This window comes from Aulonocara sp. 'chitande type north' Nkhata Bay, linkage group LG16 (assembly GCF_057382095.1).
Source record: "Aulonocara sp. 'chitande type north' Nkhata Bay isolate Kocher_YH1m ecotype deep benthic linkage group LG16, A_spYH_male_GT1.1, whole genome shotgun sequence".
NCBI lineage: Eukaryota > Metazoa > Chordata > Actinopteri > Cichliformes > Cichlidae > Aulonocara > Aulonocara sp. 'chitande type north' Nkhata Bay.
The window spans coordinates 23191756-23209685 of record NC_141359.1 but is presented as its reverse complement, the minus strand read 5'-3'; the positions used below and the strand labels follow the sequence as shown (position 1 = coordinate 23209685).

General features: G+C 41.0%; 1 protein-coding gene across 2 annotated transcripts in view; it reads left to right on the top strand.

Annotated features, from left to right (window-relative positions):
- The window catches only part of LOC147311532 (ATP-binding cassette sub-family C member 4-like), a 38947-nt gene extending 21448 nt beyond the window's left edge, over positions 1-17499 (top strand). For both annotated transcript variants that reach the window (XM_086265521.1, XM_086265520.1), the window contains exons 21-31: positions 1998-2148; positions 2784-2903; positions 3066-3176; positions 3284-3384; positions 3802-3993; positions 9493-9648; positions 12419-12508; positions 12968-13140; positions 13601-13706; positions 14982-15116; positions 16532-17499. In XM_086265521.1, the coding sequence (XP_086121647.1) occupies positions 1998-2148; positions 2784-2903; positions 3066-3176; positions 3284-3384; positions 3802-3993; positions 9493-9648; positions 12419-12508; positions 12968-13140; positions 13601-13706; positions 14982-15116; positions 16532-16609 (1413 nt within the window). In that variant the 3' untranslated portion in view covers positions 16610-17499. The remainder of the gene's footprint in view (positions 1-1997; positions 2149-2783; positions 2904-3065; positions 3177-3283; positions 3385-3801; positions 3994-9492; positions 9649-12418; positions 12509-12967; positions 13141-13600; positions 13707-14981; positions 15117-16531) is intronic.
- Positions 17500-17930: the final 431 nt, after the last annotated feature.

Below are 17930 nucleotides of genomic sequence, written 5' to 3'. Positions count from 1 at the left end.
AAGACCTATAGTAAACGTTTGAGCTCTGTTATTGCCAACAAAGGTTATGTTACAAAGTATTGAGTTGTATTTTTGTTATTTACCAAATACTTATTTTCCACCCTGATTTACGAATAAATTCTTTACAAATCCTACCATGTGGATTCATGGATTTATTTTTCACATTCTGTCTCTCACAGTTGAAGTGTACCTCTGGTGCAAATTACTGACCTCTGTCATCATTTTAGGTGGGGGAACTTGCACAATCGGTGGCTGACTAAATACTTTTTTGCCCCACTGTACTTCAAGTAAAGGAAATTATTAAGACCACAATGGTAAACAAGAGACATTATTAACAGAAGTCATGTGCCCTTGTTAAATAAAAAGTGCAGGATTATTTAAAAAAAAAAAAAGTATTATAGAAAAAAAGTACTCGGAATTAAAAGAGGAGACATTACTTCTCCTTGGTGAAAATGCTTAACAAATAAAAAGTAAGGAAACAAACCAAAAACTGTGTTTTCTTAAATCTTTAGTAATGTATTATGTTTTACTACTACATGTCTGTGCTACAGTATTGTTTTGCTGTGTTTATGCTGTTGGCCACAAAATTAAATCAATACTATGCTTTTCTGGTGTCATGGTAGCCGATTGCTAGGTGGTTGCCAGGCAACCTGATGGCATATTTATATATAATGTATAAATTAAGATTTACTGATACAAATTAGAACTTGTCATTGCAAAAGAAAAATTACACCAAAACTTTAACCCTTTGCTAGCTGGTTGCTAGGTAACCTGAATACATCATATGCAACATAGATGAGAACCTTAAGATGTACCGGCACAGTGCCAAGTTTGGTGGCTCACTTCAAGTTTACTTGATGGTGATTGAAGAAACAATGAGACAGACAAATTTATTTTGAGTGTTGTATCAAGGTAAATATATCCCAACACTTTTAATGTAAAAAAAATGTAATTGAAGTAGATTACATTTCCCTTTTGAAATGTAATATAATTTTCTAAATAAAGTGAACATAACAAAAATCTTAAAAATGTGAGCTGTTCTTTTTTTATGGCAGCACCCTTTCCTCAAAAGTAGTTTATTTTTTTTCTCAACTGGTGTTTAATACGATCTTTAATAAAAGTATCAGTATTAAAGTAACTGATGGCAACGACCCTTGCTAGCTCACTTTAACTTAAATATATCAATCAGCAATTATTATGTATTAGTATCAAAGGTAATATTATTTACATTTATGTTTTCTTATTCAGATTGTTGAGTCATTGTGTGATGTCAATTTTAATATCTCTATAATAAAACTTTATATGCCACCTCACATGATACTTGAGTGCCTGATAATTACCATCAATATAGGCTGAGGTAAGATTATTTTATCTTTAAGATTAATAGTCATAATGAGTCTTTATGAGGTGGTTATTTCTAAACGTTATGCAGGTGTAGGTGCTCTGATAACCGTCAGACTCATTGCCTGCAATCCTGTTTAGGCAGCTCTGGTATCCTGGTCTAGATGTGTCACAGAGCCATTAACACGGGTGATGAGTCACTGTGTTGTTGAGGGCTGTGTGGTTTGAGTGTGATGTATCAGACACCCACAGTGTGGTTCCCAGAGCTCTCTGCCAGTCACTGTGGCCATGCCCGTTGGCTGGCTGCTCTGCCAGGGAGGCTTACAGGCCAGAAGTGTTGAAGGGAAAACCCTAGAGAGCCAGGGATATGAGCTGCAGTGGCCAAGTGGTAAATTCTCACCTGCTACTAAGTGAGAATTAGCGCTGCGATCGTTTTCTTTTCACACTGTGAGTCACTTAAGCTCAGTCCCACAACCTGCTGTTACCTTACTATGTGCCTGAGATGGTCTCACACAAATATAGCTGAAAGGTTTTTCTTGTTCAGCCCTAACAAATAAGCCTCACTGCCCCATCGGTAGCCCACACAACAGAAGCAGAGCTTTTGACGCTGATGCTGTTGAGTTATTACTGTGCTTACTCCTCTCCTTTTCTCCCAGGTATTTCTGCAAGTCATCGGAGTGATTGCAGTAGCTGCTGTCATCATCCCCTGGATTCTTATTCCTGTTGTTCCTCTTCTTGTTGTCTTCCTGTTTCTGCGATGCTACTTCTTGCAGACCTCCAGGGACATCAAGCGTCTAGAATCTACCAGTAATTTTTTATTTATTTTTTGTGGTGTGGGATTGGGAAGAAATAAAAGCACAGACTACAGGAATGCTAATAGGCTATTGAAAAAGGCAGAGATCATTAGCATAAAGGCTAAAGATGGCAGTGGCCTATGCCTTGGTCACACGCAGTTTCCTCAAAAGATGAGAGTTCATGACTTCACATATAATAGGAAAAAATGTCAAGTGGTCATGACTAGGCCACATCAAGCTTTAGTTCCTTTAATTCATTCAAAGCTGAGAGCCAAAATGCACATTGACTAACAAGTGGCATCATATTTTAGAACAAATGCTTTGTTTGAATCCTTCAAGGAGGCATTTAGGTTTTGTTAAGGAGTTTGTAAGTCTAATGAGTTGAAACAAAAGACGGCTAAATGGCGACCTTTCCTTAAATCACGATAAAAATCAGGGGCATCACCTGTATTATTGTTAGTATAACAGAGTACACATTCATATTTTTCACTTCTCATACTGATACGCTGCAAAATAAAACCGAACAGTTCAGACTATTAGTATTAAATGTACCCTGACACTATAATTGTATTTAGAAATCTGGTCAAAACTCTTAAAAATGTTAAATGCCTCGCTAAGCTGGTTTTTTGCCTTGTATATTTCCCATAGCTCGGAGTCCTGTTTTCTCCCACCTTTCCTCCTCTCTTCAAGGCTTGAGCACCATCCGCGCCTTCAAGGTTCAGCAGAGGTTCCAGCAAATGTTTGATGAGTATCAAGATCTTCACTCAGGTGAGACAAAAAAGACATATTTGTGTTATAAGGTCAAATATGCAAGACATCAACATCTAATGAGCTCCATTATCAGTCTCATCTAAAGCCATTCATGATATTCAGACTGTATTAAGAAGTATTTCCTCATATGCAACATGTGGAATCTGTCTTTGTTAACAGAGGCCTGGTTCTTATTCCTGACTACCTCCCGCTGGTTTGCCGTGCGACTCGATGGAATTTGCTCAGTTTTTGTCACCATTACTGCTTTTGGCTGTCTTTACCTCAGGGATGGTACTGTATGGGTTTTGACTCTGTGCATGCTAAGAGACATTATTAGCAGAAGCAAGAGGAAGGACTCGTGGATGTGTGACTGCATGTTTACTTCTTTGATAATACAGGACTGGAACCAGGTGCAGTGGGTCTGGCTCTGTCTTATGCAGTTACGCTCACAGGCATGTTCCAGTGGGGCGTCAGACAGAGTGCAGAAATTGAGAACATGGTGAGAACACGTGATGAACAAGGGTTCGATGGTTGGTTAACTTCCATTTGAGTCCAAATGTGACCATAATTTGCTAAATTAACACGATGTATTAAATTAGGCTTGAAACTAGAGACTGAGGCCATAAACTCATCAGCATAGTGTTCACTGTGGTCACAGATACAGATTTTAACTGATTTATTAAACCAGATAAATAGCCACTGCTGGCCATAAGAAAAAAAAATGCAGGTAGAACGATTGTCACTTTAGGTTTGTTATATCCAGTCTGGGTCAATTTAAAGAATCTATTAAATTGTATTATAGGGATTTTCTGTTACATGAAGTTATATAGGAGCAGCTTATTTATTTATTCATAAAATAGTTAAAAGAGGAAAAATTATTTTAAGGAAGTGCCTACTATATGCTTTATTTTTGCAGATGACATCAGTGGAGAGAGTGGTTGAGTATGCAGAGCTGGAGAGTGAGGCATCATGGGAGACAGACAAACAGCCACCGAGCGATTGGCCCAAAGCAGGCTGCATCACTTTTGACAGAGTCAACTTCTCTTACAGTGCCAGTGAGCCTTTGGTCCTGAAGAACCTGAGTCTTGTCTTCAAATCTAGAGAAAAGGTCCTTGTCTTTATTCCCACCTGTGCATGCTTACTGGAGTGCATAGCCCATGACTAAGGTTGATATGCAGCTAGTGTAGTAGGTGTGGTGTGATTCTTTTTTTATGTGGCATTATTCTCAAATCAATTATTAAAGGGACACCGCATTGTGCTTCTGAATCTTCAGGACTATACCATTTGTGATTCATGGAATACATATCATGTAATTAAGACTGTTCAAGTGGATCCATTTGTCTCCAATTTGCATTTTGAGCTACCTGACGGTGACAACTGTTTATTCACTATAAGAGAGAGGAGAGGCCGAGGAAGAGGGGTGAAGGAAGAGCGAGAGAGGGGAAGGCTGAGGGAGATGGTTGAGGATGATTGAAATTGTGTTTAATGCAGGGGGTGTATTTTGCATGGCTACGGTTGGCCAGGGCGGCTGATTTCACAATGGATGGGTTGATAAGTGCAGAGGCCCTGGCTCTGACAGCCCATGGGAGGGATCTCTACCGCATGCCTTGGGGGTAAAAGGCTTTGTGCATCCTGACAGTTCCCCTGACACCCTTTCACCTGCACCTACCATCTACAGTATAAGATCCTTTCACTTTGTGGTGTGTATTTACATTCATGTAGTGTGGAATTCTTCTTATGTAGGTTAAAGCAGATGAATGCAGAGACATGATTTCAGATTCAGTCTCATACAAGCACTTGGTAATTTTTTAAATGTCCATGTAGGCACTTACTGTATAAGTACTGGGGGTGGGGCTTAATTGTCACATGTAGGAGGGCCTATGTGTTTTAAAAATCGGAATGTGAGTTACTCTAATAGCTCCTATGAGAGTATGGATGTAGCATGAGAGAGTAAGCATATCATTACTTCTCTATTACCTGTCAGCCTAACCACTTATCTTTCTGTATCCACATGCCCAATGGCTATGCAACAGCATATAACAAACCTAAATGGTATGACACTAGTTCAGCAGAGCAATCGGTGCAATGCTAATAAGATTCCTGTTCATTGGATTCAGCCCACAGCATGAGTTTTTGTTCTTTGGTATCCCAAGTCTGGTAAAATACTGGAAACACCTATATTATACTGTCATTTTATGTGTTAACTACCATCACACATATGTACAGCATTAGCAGATACCTGCGGATGGTATGACCTTGTGCTTTAAAGAAAGTATCGGGTGATGGCCTGCAGGTTACCATACCCTGGGGTAGTACCATAGAGCACATAGGCAAGGCAAGGCAAGGCAAGGCAAGTTTATTTGTATAGCACAATTCAACAACAAGGTGATTCAAAGTGCTTTACAGAGACATTAGAAACAAGAACAAATAAAAAGCATGATTTAAAATTGATTAAAACAAGCAAATAAACTAACTAACTAATTAACAAACAGACAAACAAACAAACAACAGTATATAAAATCAAAACAGATAAAATCAGAACAGTAGATAAAATCAGTAGTTAAATGTAAGTTTTGAAATTTAAGCTTAAAGTGTGGATTTGGTGCTTTATTCAAATGCAGCTGAGAACAGGTGAGTCTTCAACCTGGATTTAAATAAACTGAGTGTTTCAGCTGATCTGAGGCTTTCTGGGAGTTTGTTCCAGATATAAGGAGCATAAAAGCTGAATGCAGCTTCTCCGTGTCTGGTTCTGACTCTGGGAACTGATAAAAGACCGGATCCAGATGACCTGAGGGATCTGGATGGTTCATACTGGGTCAGGAGGTCATTGATGTATTTTGGTCCTAAACCATTCAGAGCTTTATAGGCCAGCATCAGAACTTTAAAGTCTATCCTCTGACGGACAGGCAGCCAGTGTAAGGACCTCAGAGCTGGACTGATGTGGTCCACTTTTTTGGTCTTAGTGAGGACTCGAGCAGCAGAGTTCTGAATGAGCTGTAGTTGTCTGACTGATTTTTTAGGTAGACCTGTAAAGATGCTGTTACAGTAATCAAGCCTACTAAAGATGAATGCATGGACTAGTTTTTCCAGGTCCTGTTGAGAAATCAGATCTTTTATCCTTGATATATTCTTGAGGTGATAGTAAGCTGACTTTGTTATTGTCTTAATGTGTTTTTCTAAGTTTAGGTCTGCATCCATCACTACACCCAAATTTCTCGCCTGGTTTGTGGTTTTTAGATGTATAGATTGAAGTTCTCTGGTGACCTGTAATCGTTTTTCTTTGGCGCCAAAGACTATTACCTCAGTTTTGTTTTTGTTTAGCTGGAGAAAATTGTGGCACAACCAGTCATTGATTTCCTCAATGCATTTACCAAGAGCCTGTACAGGGCCTCGGTCTCCTGGTGACATTGTGATATATATTTGTGTGTCATCTGCATAGCTGTGATAGTTTATTTTGTTGTTGTTTATAATCTGTGCCAGTGGGAGCATGTAAATGTTAAACAGAAGGGGTCCCAAGATGGAACCTTGGGGAACTCCACATGTGATACTTGTCTGCTCAGATGTGAAGTTACCTATTGATACAAAGTATTTCCTGTTTTCTACGTATGTTTTGAACCAGTTTAGTACAGTTCCTGAAAGACCTGTCCAGTTCTCCAGTCGTTTGAGTAATATGTTGTGGTCAACTGTATCAAATGCTGCACTGAGATCCAGTAAAACTAGGACTGACATTTTTCCACTGTCTGTATTCAGACATATGTCATTAAACACTTTGGTCAGAGCGGTTTCAGTGCTGTGGTTCTGTCTAAAACCTGACTGGAAGGCATCGTAGCAATTATTCTGTTTTAAGAAGTAACTGAGCTGTTGAGAAACTGCTTTTTCAATGATCTTACTTAAAAACGGGAGATTTGAGATCGGCCTGTAGTTGTTCATTTGTGTCTTGTCAAGATTGTCCTTTTTCAGTATAGGTTTGATTACAGCAGTTTTTAGTGATTCTGGAAACACACCTGATAATAAAGAAAAGTTGACGATCTGTAACAGGTCTGACTCTAAAGTCTTTGAGACCTTTTTGAAAAAACTTGTTGGCAGGACATCTAAACAGCAGGAGGAGGAGTTCAGTTGACCTAAGATGTCCTCCAGGTCTTTGCTGTTAATAGGTTGAAACTGTTTCATGGTGTTTAAACAGTTTTTTGGTGGACACAGTACATATCCTGGATCTGCTGTTGATGTACCAATTGCTTGTCTAATTTTTTGGATTTTTTCAGTGAAGAATTTGGCAAAGTCATTGCAGGCCATGGTCGAATGAAGTTCAGCTGCCACTGACACAGGAGGGTTTGTTAGCCTGTCAACTGTAGAAAATAAGACCCGAGCATTATGACTGTTTTTAGTGATGATGTCAGAGAAGTAGGACTTCCTTGCATTCCTCAGTTGTAAATTATAATTGTGAAGTTTCTCTTTATAAATGTCATAATGAACCTGGAGGTTTGTTTTTCTCCATCTGCGCTCAGCTTTCCTACACTCTCTTTTTTCATTTTTCACCAGTGTGGAGTTTCTCCATGGAGACTTTTTCCATCCAGAGATAACCTTCACCTTAATGGGAGCAATTGTATCCATTACATTTAACATTTTAGCATTGAAGCTATTGACGAGCTCATTGACTGAACCTCTGGACAGGTCAGGTGTTAATGGGAAGACCTGGTTAAAAATTGCACTACTGTGTTCAGTTATACACCGTTTTGTGATCACTGTTGTTGATATATTTGTGTGGGCTGAGATTTTACTTTCAAAGAAAACACAGTAATGATCAGACAGGCCCACATCAGACACAGTAACCTTTGAAATGCTCAGGCCTTTGGAGATCAGTAGGTCAAGAGTGTGTCCTCTATTATGTGTGGCCTCTGTTACATGCTGAGTCAGCCCAAAGTTGCCCAGAGTGTTACTCAGGTCTTTAGTCCCTTTGTCCTGAGGGTTGTCCACATGAATGTTAAAATCCCCAGCAATAATTACACAGTCAAAATCAACACAGATCACAGACAGCAGTTCACTGAGGTCATTAAAAAAGTCTGTGCAGTATTTGGGAGGCCTGTAAACATTAAGAAACACAACTTTGGATGGGGCCTTCAGCTGTAAAGCCACATATTCAAAAGACTGAAGACTTCCAGGAGATAGCTGCTTACATTGAAATGATTCATTAAATAAGACAGCAACCCCTCCTCCTCTCCTGCTCGCCCTAACCTCACTGATAAAACTGTAGTTAGGAGGGGTCGTCTCGATGAGAACAGCTCCACTGTTACTTTGGTCCAACCAAGTTTCAGTTAAAAACATAAAATCAAGGCTGTGCTCAGTGATTAAATCATTAATTAAAAATGTTTTCCCAGCTAGAGATCTAATGTTTAATAAAGCCAACTTAAGTGTTTTAGAGGTATTACTTGTCCCCTCGTGTTTGGGAGCAGTCTGTGGCACACAAGGTATGTTTACTATGTTTAAAGATCTTTTAGAGTGCAGCTCTCTGTGTTTTGACCAGGCCACATGTCTCCTGTCACCTAAAAGTACAGAAATTTTAAAACCTTCTAGTAAACAGGGTCCCAGCTTCTCCTGGGAAAAGTCATCACTGCCATAATCCTCACAGCCCGGACCCTTCACACATCACGCATCAGACTGCGGAGACAGGGCATGAAGAGGAACTAAGGGGGGCGAGGCTGGGCAATGTGACTTCGATTGCTCTGTTGAGGGTGGGGCTCGATGGCGAACCTTTGGCCGCTCTGGTGGGGGGTTTATGGGGGACAAAAAGGGATTGGGACGGGGGGTAGATCTGAGCCCAGCATTGACCCGCTCCATCATCTCCTCAGTGAATTTCAGGTGTGGGGAGGAGGGAGAAAGGGAGGGGGAGGAGGGTGATGGCCTGTCAGGGGTTTGGGGGACTGGACATAAACAAGTATGAGTGAGTGGTAATTTTGACTCGGCCAATTTATTAGGTGTGTTCAATGAGATTTGATAGATTTGATACGCTGACTCTGATGGGGTGACTTTTAGAAGAGCCACAAAACTATAGAGCCCCATTTATGTCACCTTTTACAGTTGGTTAAAATGAGTAACTACACTTTTCTAACCCACCCACATTGGTGTTTATGAGATAAGCACAGATCTAAATAAATATAGCACACTTAAAAATAGCTAAATTGAATTATAAACACGTTAATTGTCCCTAACACAAATGCTACAAATGAATTTATACGTGGCATTACGCTAAAGCACTTAAATATGATTAAGATATAAATGACTTGATTTGATTAAAGGAAATATTTTTAGCTTTAAATCTTGATTATGAGGGTTAGAGAGGCTTACAGAAGGATTTTCTCCATTGCCCACCATTTCTTTTTAGTATTTTGACTGTCTAGTAAAACACAAACAATTTCATACATAAATATTATAGGACAGAGAATCTTCCCTTAGTTTTTATGCCAGTATTGTACAAAGGTTTATATTGTAGTTTGCCAGGCAACTGGGTCTCTTACTGACAAAAAAAGCACTATTTTATTTATTTATGGGGTTTTTTGTGGGCATTTACTAAGACTTTACAGATATAACATACTAGCTCTTTCCACTGTAGGTTGGCATTGTTGGACGCACTGGTGCTGGTAAAAGCTCCCTGATCTCTGCCTTGTTCCGGCTGGCAGAACCTGAGGGAAGAATAACGATTGATGGATTTCTGACGTCTGAGATTGGTCTTCACACACTGCGACAGAAAATGTCTATCATCCCACAGGTGCGTTTCTTTAATTTCAGTATCAGCAGTTGTGTTTTGTAACTAAACACAGTAACCAATAATCATCTGCAGTGAGTCTAGGTTAGAAAGATATTACTTATAATATAATATATTAATTACTACCATGTTTAACCTTTTCGTTCTAAAGCAGCTTTGCTTTGACACCTTCTCCAAGGTCCCATGATTCCTCATGATTGAGTAATGGCAGAAATGTCAGCTGCACGACGGTAACAGAAGCCTGGATGCTTTTGCCCTTGTTAGACGCTTGGCTTTTAAAAAAAGCTAAAACAAGTGAGGAGAATTACAGTCGTCACTCAGGGGATTTCTGAAAGTGAGACAAACGGATGCCTTGAGACAGTTTAACTTTATTTCCGCTTGTTGAAACTGATACGGCATTAAGAAAATGCCAGCCTGCGGGTGAGTGTCAGCAGAGAGGAGGGAGGGGAGAAGACTCCCACGGCCTATACTGTGAAGAGAGCAGTTCCCCATCCCTGACAGAGGATTAGCCCTCTACCCCCCAAACATGGGAAAGCTGCTTAGAAGAAGTCTCCCCCATCCTCACAGTCAGAGTCCCCTTGTACACCGTCACTTAGCTCAAGTCTTAAACATTTCTAGGGTGCAGCCAAGATGCCCAAAAACAGTTTCATTAATGCTTTTCTGTGGATTTGATAGGTTTCTGGCATTGCTACTACTTCAGATAAAGTTTCACTTCTTAGTCCAAACTAGTTTGCGATGGATGTGATGTATGTTTGATGGGATTTTGTTTACTCTTTCTGCATCTCCTAGAGGGAGAGACTGCTACAAAGTGGCAGGTTACGAGTCAAAACTTTAACTGCACGCTCATCTCATCTGTATCACATGCTGGATGGCATTTTCATTATGTAGGCAGCACTCGGGAGAGTAGAGTTTCTCTGTAGTCTGTTGTTAGTATTACAAACTTATATATGGAGCGAAGACTCTTGGATTTACACAAATTCATCTGAAAGCCTTTTTTTATTCTCCCGCTAGACGTCGATGAAATGATATGCAGTCAACCTTTCACTTGGAAAAAATTTTTTGACATAAATTGCTGGTTGTCGTACTTTTCATTTGGAATTTTGAGTTTGATATGTAAACTATACATTGCCGCTGAGGAGTTTCATTATTTGACGCCCACAGATTTGATTATGATAAGCTTGTATTAGCATATGGCATTAAAAAGGGATCCATTTCAGTTTCTATTGAATTCTCAGGAATGACTTAGGAGAAAAAAAATGAATTCTGTGGCAAACAGAGGGCTTAGAATTGGTGGAGCACATAATCGGTGTATAGAAAACTGTGCTTGAAAGCAGTTTTTCCGACCTAACATTGAATCGTCAATTAAAGTGTGTCACAGAACTAGTTTGAATTGGGACTTCAGCTGGCTTAATGACAAGGTGGTGTTTTGGTGACAGAGGGAAAAGCTTATTGGAAGTAAAGAGGTGGAACATTTTCCAAGGCACAGGTAGCAGGGATGAGACCCTGAAAGCTTTACTTTCTCTGGATTGAAATTGAGCAGTTAGCCCTGCACTTTCTGACCTATATGGCGGCTTGTTGAGACATGACTTTTTAATTTTTGCTGTGCTTCCACACCCAAATGTATGCTTCATTTTCTTTTGTTATAAAGGTGACCTGTAAGAGAACAGATGTAAAGGTGTGGATATATTAATAGTTCTGTAACCTTTAAGCTTTTTAGACTCAATGTGTGCTTTACTTTTGCTCCTAGTCTAATCTCACAGTTGCCAGATGAACGTATCGTATCTTGATTCGAGGTCAGATGCATATCTTGACTAAGCTGGAGTTATCGCGTTCCTCTGACTGTGATGCGGATACAATGGAAGCATCACTTTTTGTTATGGACAGTCGCTGCTCTGTGCAACCTCAAACTGTGGCAGACTCAACAGCCTTGTATTATTATTAACTTGTTTTTTTCTTTAAACAGTCATTATAACGATTTAAGTACCTTGCTTATTTTGCTCACGGATCAAACACTGTGGACATAAATGCAATGTAAAAACCTTATCTGCAGCAGGGGTGTACCGTGAGCGAGAGGGTCTTTATGCTGTCCAAGGAGAGCCCTCTACTGAGTAAATCACTTCAACATTGGAGCAAGATTTATGAATGCACACTATATATGGCCTGACATGAGATGATGTGGGATTGTTCCTTTTTATCAGTTCATCACAAACAGAGTGGCGTGTTGGAACAGTGCCCATGGACAGGCTCTTTCCTTTACACTGTAATAAAGAGCTTTATTTACCCTCTTAAAGAGGGCTGTGTGGCTCAACCTTGATACAGGTGCATGGCTTACCATAAATACATATCTTGGACATCCTACCTGTCTGAGATGTGAGGCTGTCCTTTCATGAGGGTAGTCAACTAATGTGATAACCTAACTATTCACACATGCTTGTACATTTAGTTAGTACGGTTTCTTATTCTGTATTTTAATGTTAACTTGACAGTCCTTTTGTGTCATATTATACATTCAGACAGCCTTGCACGACTATTCTCCACCAGCACCAATGCGCACATTGTGGTTTTCCAAGTAAAAAGATCAACTTACTGAAGCATAGTTGGCTAGAGCACTGAATAGAGCTCCTGAGTGGAGCAAGGCCTTTGTGAACATCTTCCCCTCACACATTGCTTAGCACTCTTCTATAAATCCTGTCTTAACCCTTTCATACATCTTCCCCCTTGTCATTATCTTAACTGGCCACGGCCTTCTCTTTCCATATCCATCTATCCACAGGACCCAGTTCTCTTTACGGGCACCATGAGGAAGAATCTGGACCCTTTCAAGCAGCACACAGATGAGGACCTGTGGAATGCACTCCAAGAGGTACTCCAGCGTGGCTCTGAATGATTCTCCCTTGCCAGCCCAGGGGGGGATCCCTCTGTCCCCCTGTACAATGCTGCCATTCAGATTCCCTGCTCGCCACAAGTCATGGGGGGAAATCCCATTAGGGCCATGGGGCCCAGCTCAATGTGCGGCTTGTAACGGGTAACCATTGAAAGTGCTGGGGGAGATGTGTTTGGGCAGTCAGGCCAACCAGGATGAAGGCTTCCCCCACAGTGAAGGGCTTCAGCTCCTGGTCCTGTCTCTGAATGGGTTTGGTGGCCTGGATTAAAGCTAGAGGCTGGCCACAAGAGAGCACTGGCCAAGGTCATCAGTAGACCTGGCCCTGCATTGTGCCAGGCAGTTAATGGGTGTGTTTGGATGGCTCTTTAAAGACATCCCCACAGGAGGCCTTTATGCAGGAGTAATGAAGGGTAGGGGCTGAGCTCTCTCTCTCTGCAGGTGCAGATGAAAGCCATGGTGGACGAGCTGCCCAGCAAGCTGGAGACGGTGCTGACGGAGTCGGGCTCTAACTTCAGCGTGGGCCAGAGGCAGCTAGTGTGCCTGGCCAGGGCCATCCTCCGGAAAACCCGCATCCTCATTATTGATGAGGCCACTGCTAATGTGGACCCAAGGTCAGATTATACTTCTCAAGTAAATTATTATACATCAGCGTGGAAGCGCTCTCTTCCACATGTGTCTTGTTTTTCTGTACAATGGTGCTACACAATATGGGTATTTTTAAGTGCATAGAATAAAACCTTTTCTCTTTTTTCTTAAAATCATTTTGGTAAAGCATCGGTGCAAACATAGATTTTTTTTTGTTTAACACACATAATAAAAATATATGGGTTTATAAGTCTAAATCTCACCTGGTGAAGATCAAATCAAGTCAATTAAAAAAAATGTAACAAAATATACCACACTTGTCTTTTTAAAGCTGAAGTCCTGTGGTATTCTGTATTTTTTCTGTCTGTTGCTGCACATATTTCTCTGCTGATGAGCCATTGTTCTGTGCTGCGTAAAATCCCTGCCCAAGGCTGTATAGGAAGAGAGCTTTTCAGTTCTCAGGTGTTTTGTTTCCTGCTTCTTTAGAACTGATGGACTCATCCAGCAGACTATCCGGGACAAGTTTCAAGAGTGCACAGTCCTGACCATTGCTCACAGGCTAAACACTATCATTGACTGTGACAGAATACTGGTAAGTAAGAAAGCAGTAAATTTCCATTGTAAAGCACTTTAGTGAAGGTTTTAAAATGAGACTCTTCTGCTGGAGTTCATTCCAACATTGCTCTGCAAGTAGCTTTGTGATATTCCCTCTTAAACTTTGGCAACCCCTTGTACTATCTCACCAGCTACAGTAAATATTGCATTCAGTGTTTTCAGAATTTGTAGAGTAAATCTGGGGTCCCCTGCAAAACATGCACTTCACATTCATTCTCATTGTTGTATGCCAAACAAAAGCAGCTTTTAAACACCTCTGTCCTTTATTTTCAGTTCCGCTACCTTATTTTGCAACAGCTGGGCAGATTTCTCACTCGCAGCATTCCCTTTCATTCAACCTTCGCTTGCACCACTTGATCTTTGGCCCTTTCCTGCTACTGCCTGCAGAGGTGCCAATTAGTGCCATTTGTGGTGGCATTTGTTAAGAGTCTATGGAGGACGGGGCACGGCCCGGTGGCCGCTTGGTGACTGAGAGGGTTGCTGAAATAAGGCAAATATCACAGAGAGGGGACTGTTTCACACGTACACTCGTGTTAAATGCCCCCAGACTGTCACACACTCTGGGAAAATTAAATTGGGACCCGGAAGAATCGTCCAAATTGCAAGAATCGAATTGCATTTCCTGGTAGCCTGCTCCTAAACTTTTGATTATGACAGCAGCTGCAGAAGTCTCCCTTTCATACTAAACACTACCTGAAAGTGGGCTTTACTGATAAGAAACTGCTCATTAGCGCTGTAAGGGGATCGAGCTTGTTAAAATTTGTCTGTGATATAATTGTAGTCTTTTCCAAACTGCCTGAATTGGCACTATTCTTTGTGTGGTTTACATGGCATGTGATGACATAGAAATGATGGTAATTTTCTAGCGAGTCTTAAAGGTGTGATTGTTGGATTTGACTGAGGACCACCCCTAGGCCTCTGAAACGCTAGGATAAATACATGGATAAATCCCTGATCTCCTGTCTGTCAGAGTCAGCGCACCAGACTTTCACGCTGCTAACAGGTTACCCTCATTGTGCATGGTGTTCTCGAGCAGAAACAGGCACCCGTGTTTGTTGTTGCATGAGTCACATAAAATAGATGGTTCCTATGTGCACCGAACTACTGTTTCCCCATTCAGCTTGCGCTGTCTGCTTGCATCACTCAGCAGTGAAACAGCTGAAATGTCAGTTTTCCCCAAAGTAAAGTATACAGACACAGGAACACACACACTTACACACACACACACCCACCATTGTATGTGTGATTGCAGGTTCTGGATGCTGGCATGATCCAGGAGTATGATGAGCCATATGTGCTGCTCCAGAACCAGGATGGGCTCTTCTACCAGATGGTCCAACAGACAGGCAGAGCCGAGGCTGCCTCGCTCCTGCACACAGCCAAACAGGTAACCACATCCACCTTTGTCCCAGGACAAGCCTGTCCCTAAATAAGAGCCCAGTCATTGCACAGTAATCCCAGACTCTCCCCTTAACTCCAGGCTCCATTGCTCACCTCCAAAATAATACAGCTAAGCAACAGAAGATGTGTGTAGCCCTGACAATGCAAAGACACTTGATTACCATTTTAATTTAAAGTGTCTACTTGGAGCATTGCGACACCATAACATTAATTTCAAGAGAGAAATTGTCCCTTTGTAGATTTACATCCTCTGATATTATCGGAAAAAGTCTCTGTATAATCTTTTTTCTCATAATGTAATTTTGAGATCATTTTAGCGATGATTCTAGAAAAGCAGCTTTCTTTGCACTGTATCTATTTTGAAATATTGGGTTTAACTTCATCGCGATTTGGGATAAACTTTCTATGGGGATTACTGTAATAGAGAATGTCCATATTTTTTCCCTGTGAAATTCATTTGTGATGTATTTCCCCTTCAGACACTGAACAGATAAGAGCCAGCTATTCATTGTTCAATTCCACTTTATGTGCATCTGTCTGGGACTACAGATACCATATTGCAACTTCAAACAGGTCTTTGTGAAATAAGAAAAAGTAGGCATCATTTCATTTTCTCTCTGTCCCTCGCACAAATTTATCAGCGGAACTGTATCTCCTCAGCCAGAGGAGTGAAATGAGTAAAATACTGATTTCAAAGACTCAGCACAGTGTGGTATTATTTGGTTTCGTCTTACCCTGCACACTGGCGGATTGGTAGTGGCATTGTTCGGGCCCTTACGTTTTCCTTTCTTTATTGTAGGATGCTCTTCTTTGATCAGATTACTGCAGCATCCATAACTGTCTAGCACCACTTATTAAATACAGAGATAGTCCGCATGTTGTGTGTCAAGTTTCTATAGTTGTCAGTCAAGGTTTAAATACATTCAATAATCTGATATCAACCTCTAGCTCCTTTGTCGTGCTGAAAGAGAATCCCAGAGTAGACAGTACATATATCTCAAGCTATGGCCAAGCTTTCACTTCCATTGCCTCTTTTTCCACAAACTTTCTTGCTGAAATTGTTCAGCTGTCAGAGCGGCTCGGCATAAAGAAGCCATGCCTTTTGCAGGCGCAAACACTGCAATCCGGCTTTTCTAAATAGCGGCTTGCAGCTTAGGAGCCAGCGTAAGAGAAAATTAACTCCACAAATAATTCCTGTAATTATCTCCAAAAATTTTCCTGCCTTTAATCTAACAGTTGTTTACTGGGCTAAATAAGCCACTTTTGTATGCTTCAGTGGGTGATAAATCCCCTCGCCGTGCTCTGACTGGATCTGTCATAAATTGCGCCTTAACAGATCGTAGCTCAGATTGGACAGTGTGCTTGTGTTCTGTGACACTGCTTCCCTGATCCGCTTTTCAGGTTTACACGAACAAAAAGCGGCTGACTGACGTGCGCCGTGACGAGGACGTCCGCGTCATCTTCGAGACGTCCCTTTGACGGTTTGGAGTGTCGCTGTGGTCCTCGTGTTAGCCATCAGTGACCAAGTATTTTAGCAGACACACCGATATTCCTAAATGTCTTCAGGCCTAGTGCAGTGTAGTGTGCGCTCCATTTGATTAGCATAGACCCGTGGTATGGAACAGAAAGGAGGCACACGCCTGAGGTGGGCTGTGCCTTCCATTGACAGCATATTACTGCATGGCTGTTTATTGATTGCAAACGGCTATATTTATGTAGGTGTGTCCTGGCTTCTGGGGTATCTACAGTGGGGAACTGGTGCTCAAAAGAATGTCAATATTCTGTGTGCAATAAATTACCTGTGGCTTAAATTGTTCTTTTAGGGAAAACATTGTTTTATAGGAATAAAGTCTTTTCATTACTTGAAAAATGCTTGACAAGCCAAGGAGAACCTCAGAGGGGACACGGATGCTTTCTGTAATTATTGTGCCTTAATCACGCGATTGATTCCTAGTAATTGCACTGTTTGTAAATTGAATGGTTTCCCTGCACTTTGACTCTATCGGTTTTATGTCTACCTCATCTCTAGTGAGCAAAGACCAGTAACAGTTGGCAATGATACTGACTAATATCAAGGAACCAGATGTCTCTCAACTTTCTGTCCTGGCTTGTTTGATTAACGACTTTATTTGAGAATGTAACACTTTTATGCAGGTAATTATGTGGATGGAACCGAGTGAGATTATTTATATCCTGGTAATTATTCGCGCTGTTTGATTTTTTTACATCTTTGTCTACGGCTCGTAACACAAATGGAAGGTAAGATTTCAAGCACTTTGCAGTTTCTAAGTCATAAATAAGTGCGAGGAATGCTCACTTGTAACTGACACTAGATTTGTTTCAAATTTCATTTAATAAAAGAGTATTGTTTTGAACGTTTCGCTTCATTTTGCTTCATTGTGAGACTGACTCACCAGCGTTTCCTCCCCGCTGTTGCTCATTCCACACTCAGCTGCCTGAATGGTGTGTTTGCTTCAGGTCAGTGGTTACAGCTGGAGTTGAACACGATGCTACAAACTGGTAAGCGGTTAAAGGAAGCGACCATGTGATTATCGTGCTGAGTCGAGTGATTTTCTAATTCTGTTTCAGTGGTAAAGTGGCGCGGCCTTGCACTCTATTATTTTAACATGTCAGTAGTGCAATAAGATGATTAAGTCTTAAAATGTAATTTTGTCATTAGCGGCTCTCTTAGAAAAGAGCTGTTTAATTTGGCTTCATACAGACAAGCGCAAAGCCAGTGATTACACATTCACAGATTCTTGTCAGTAAACACTTAGCTCGGTCTAAAAGGCGGTATTTA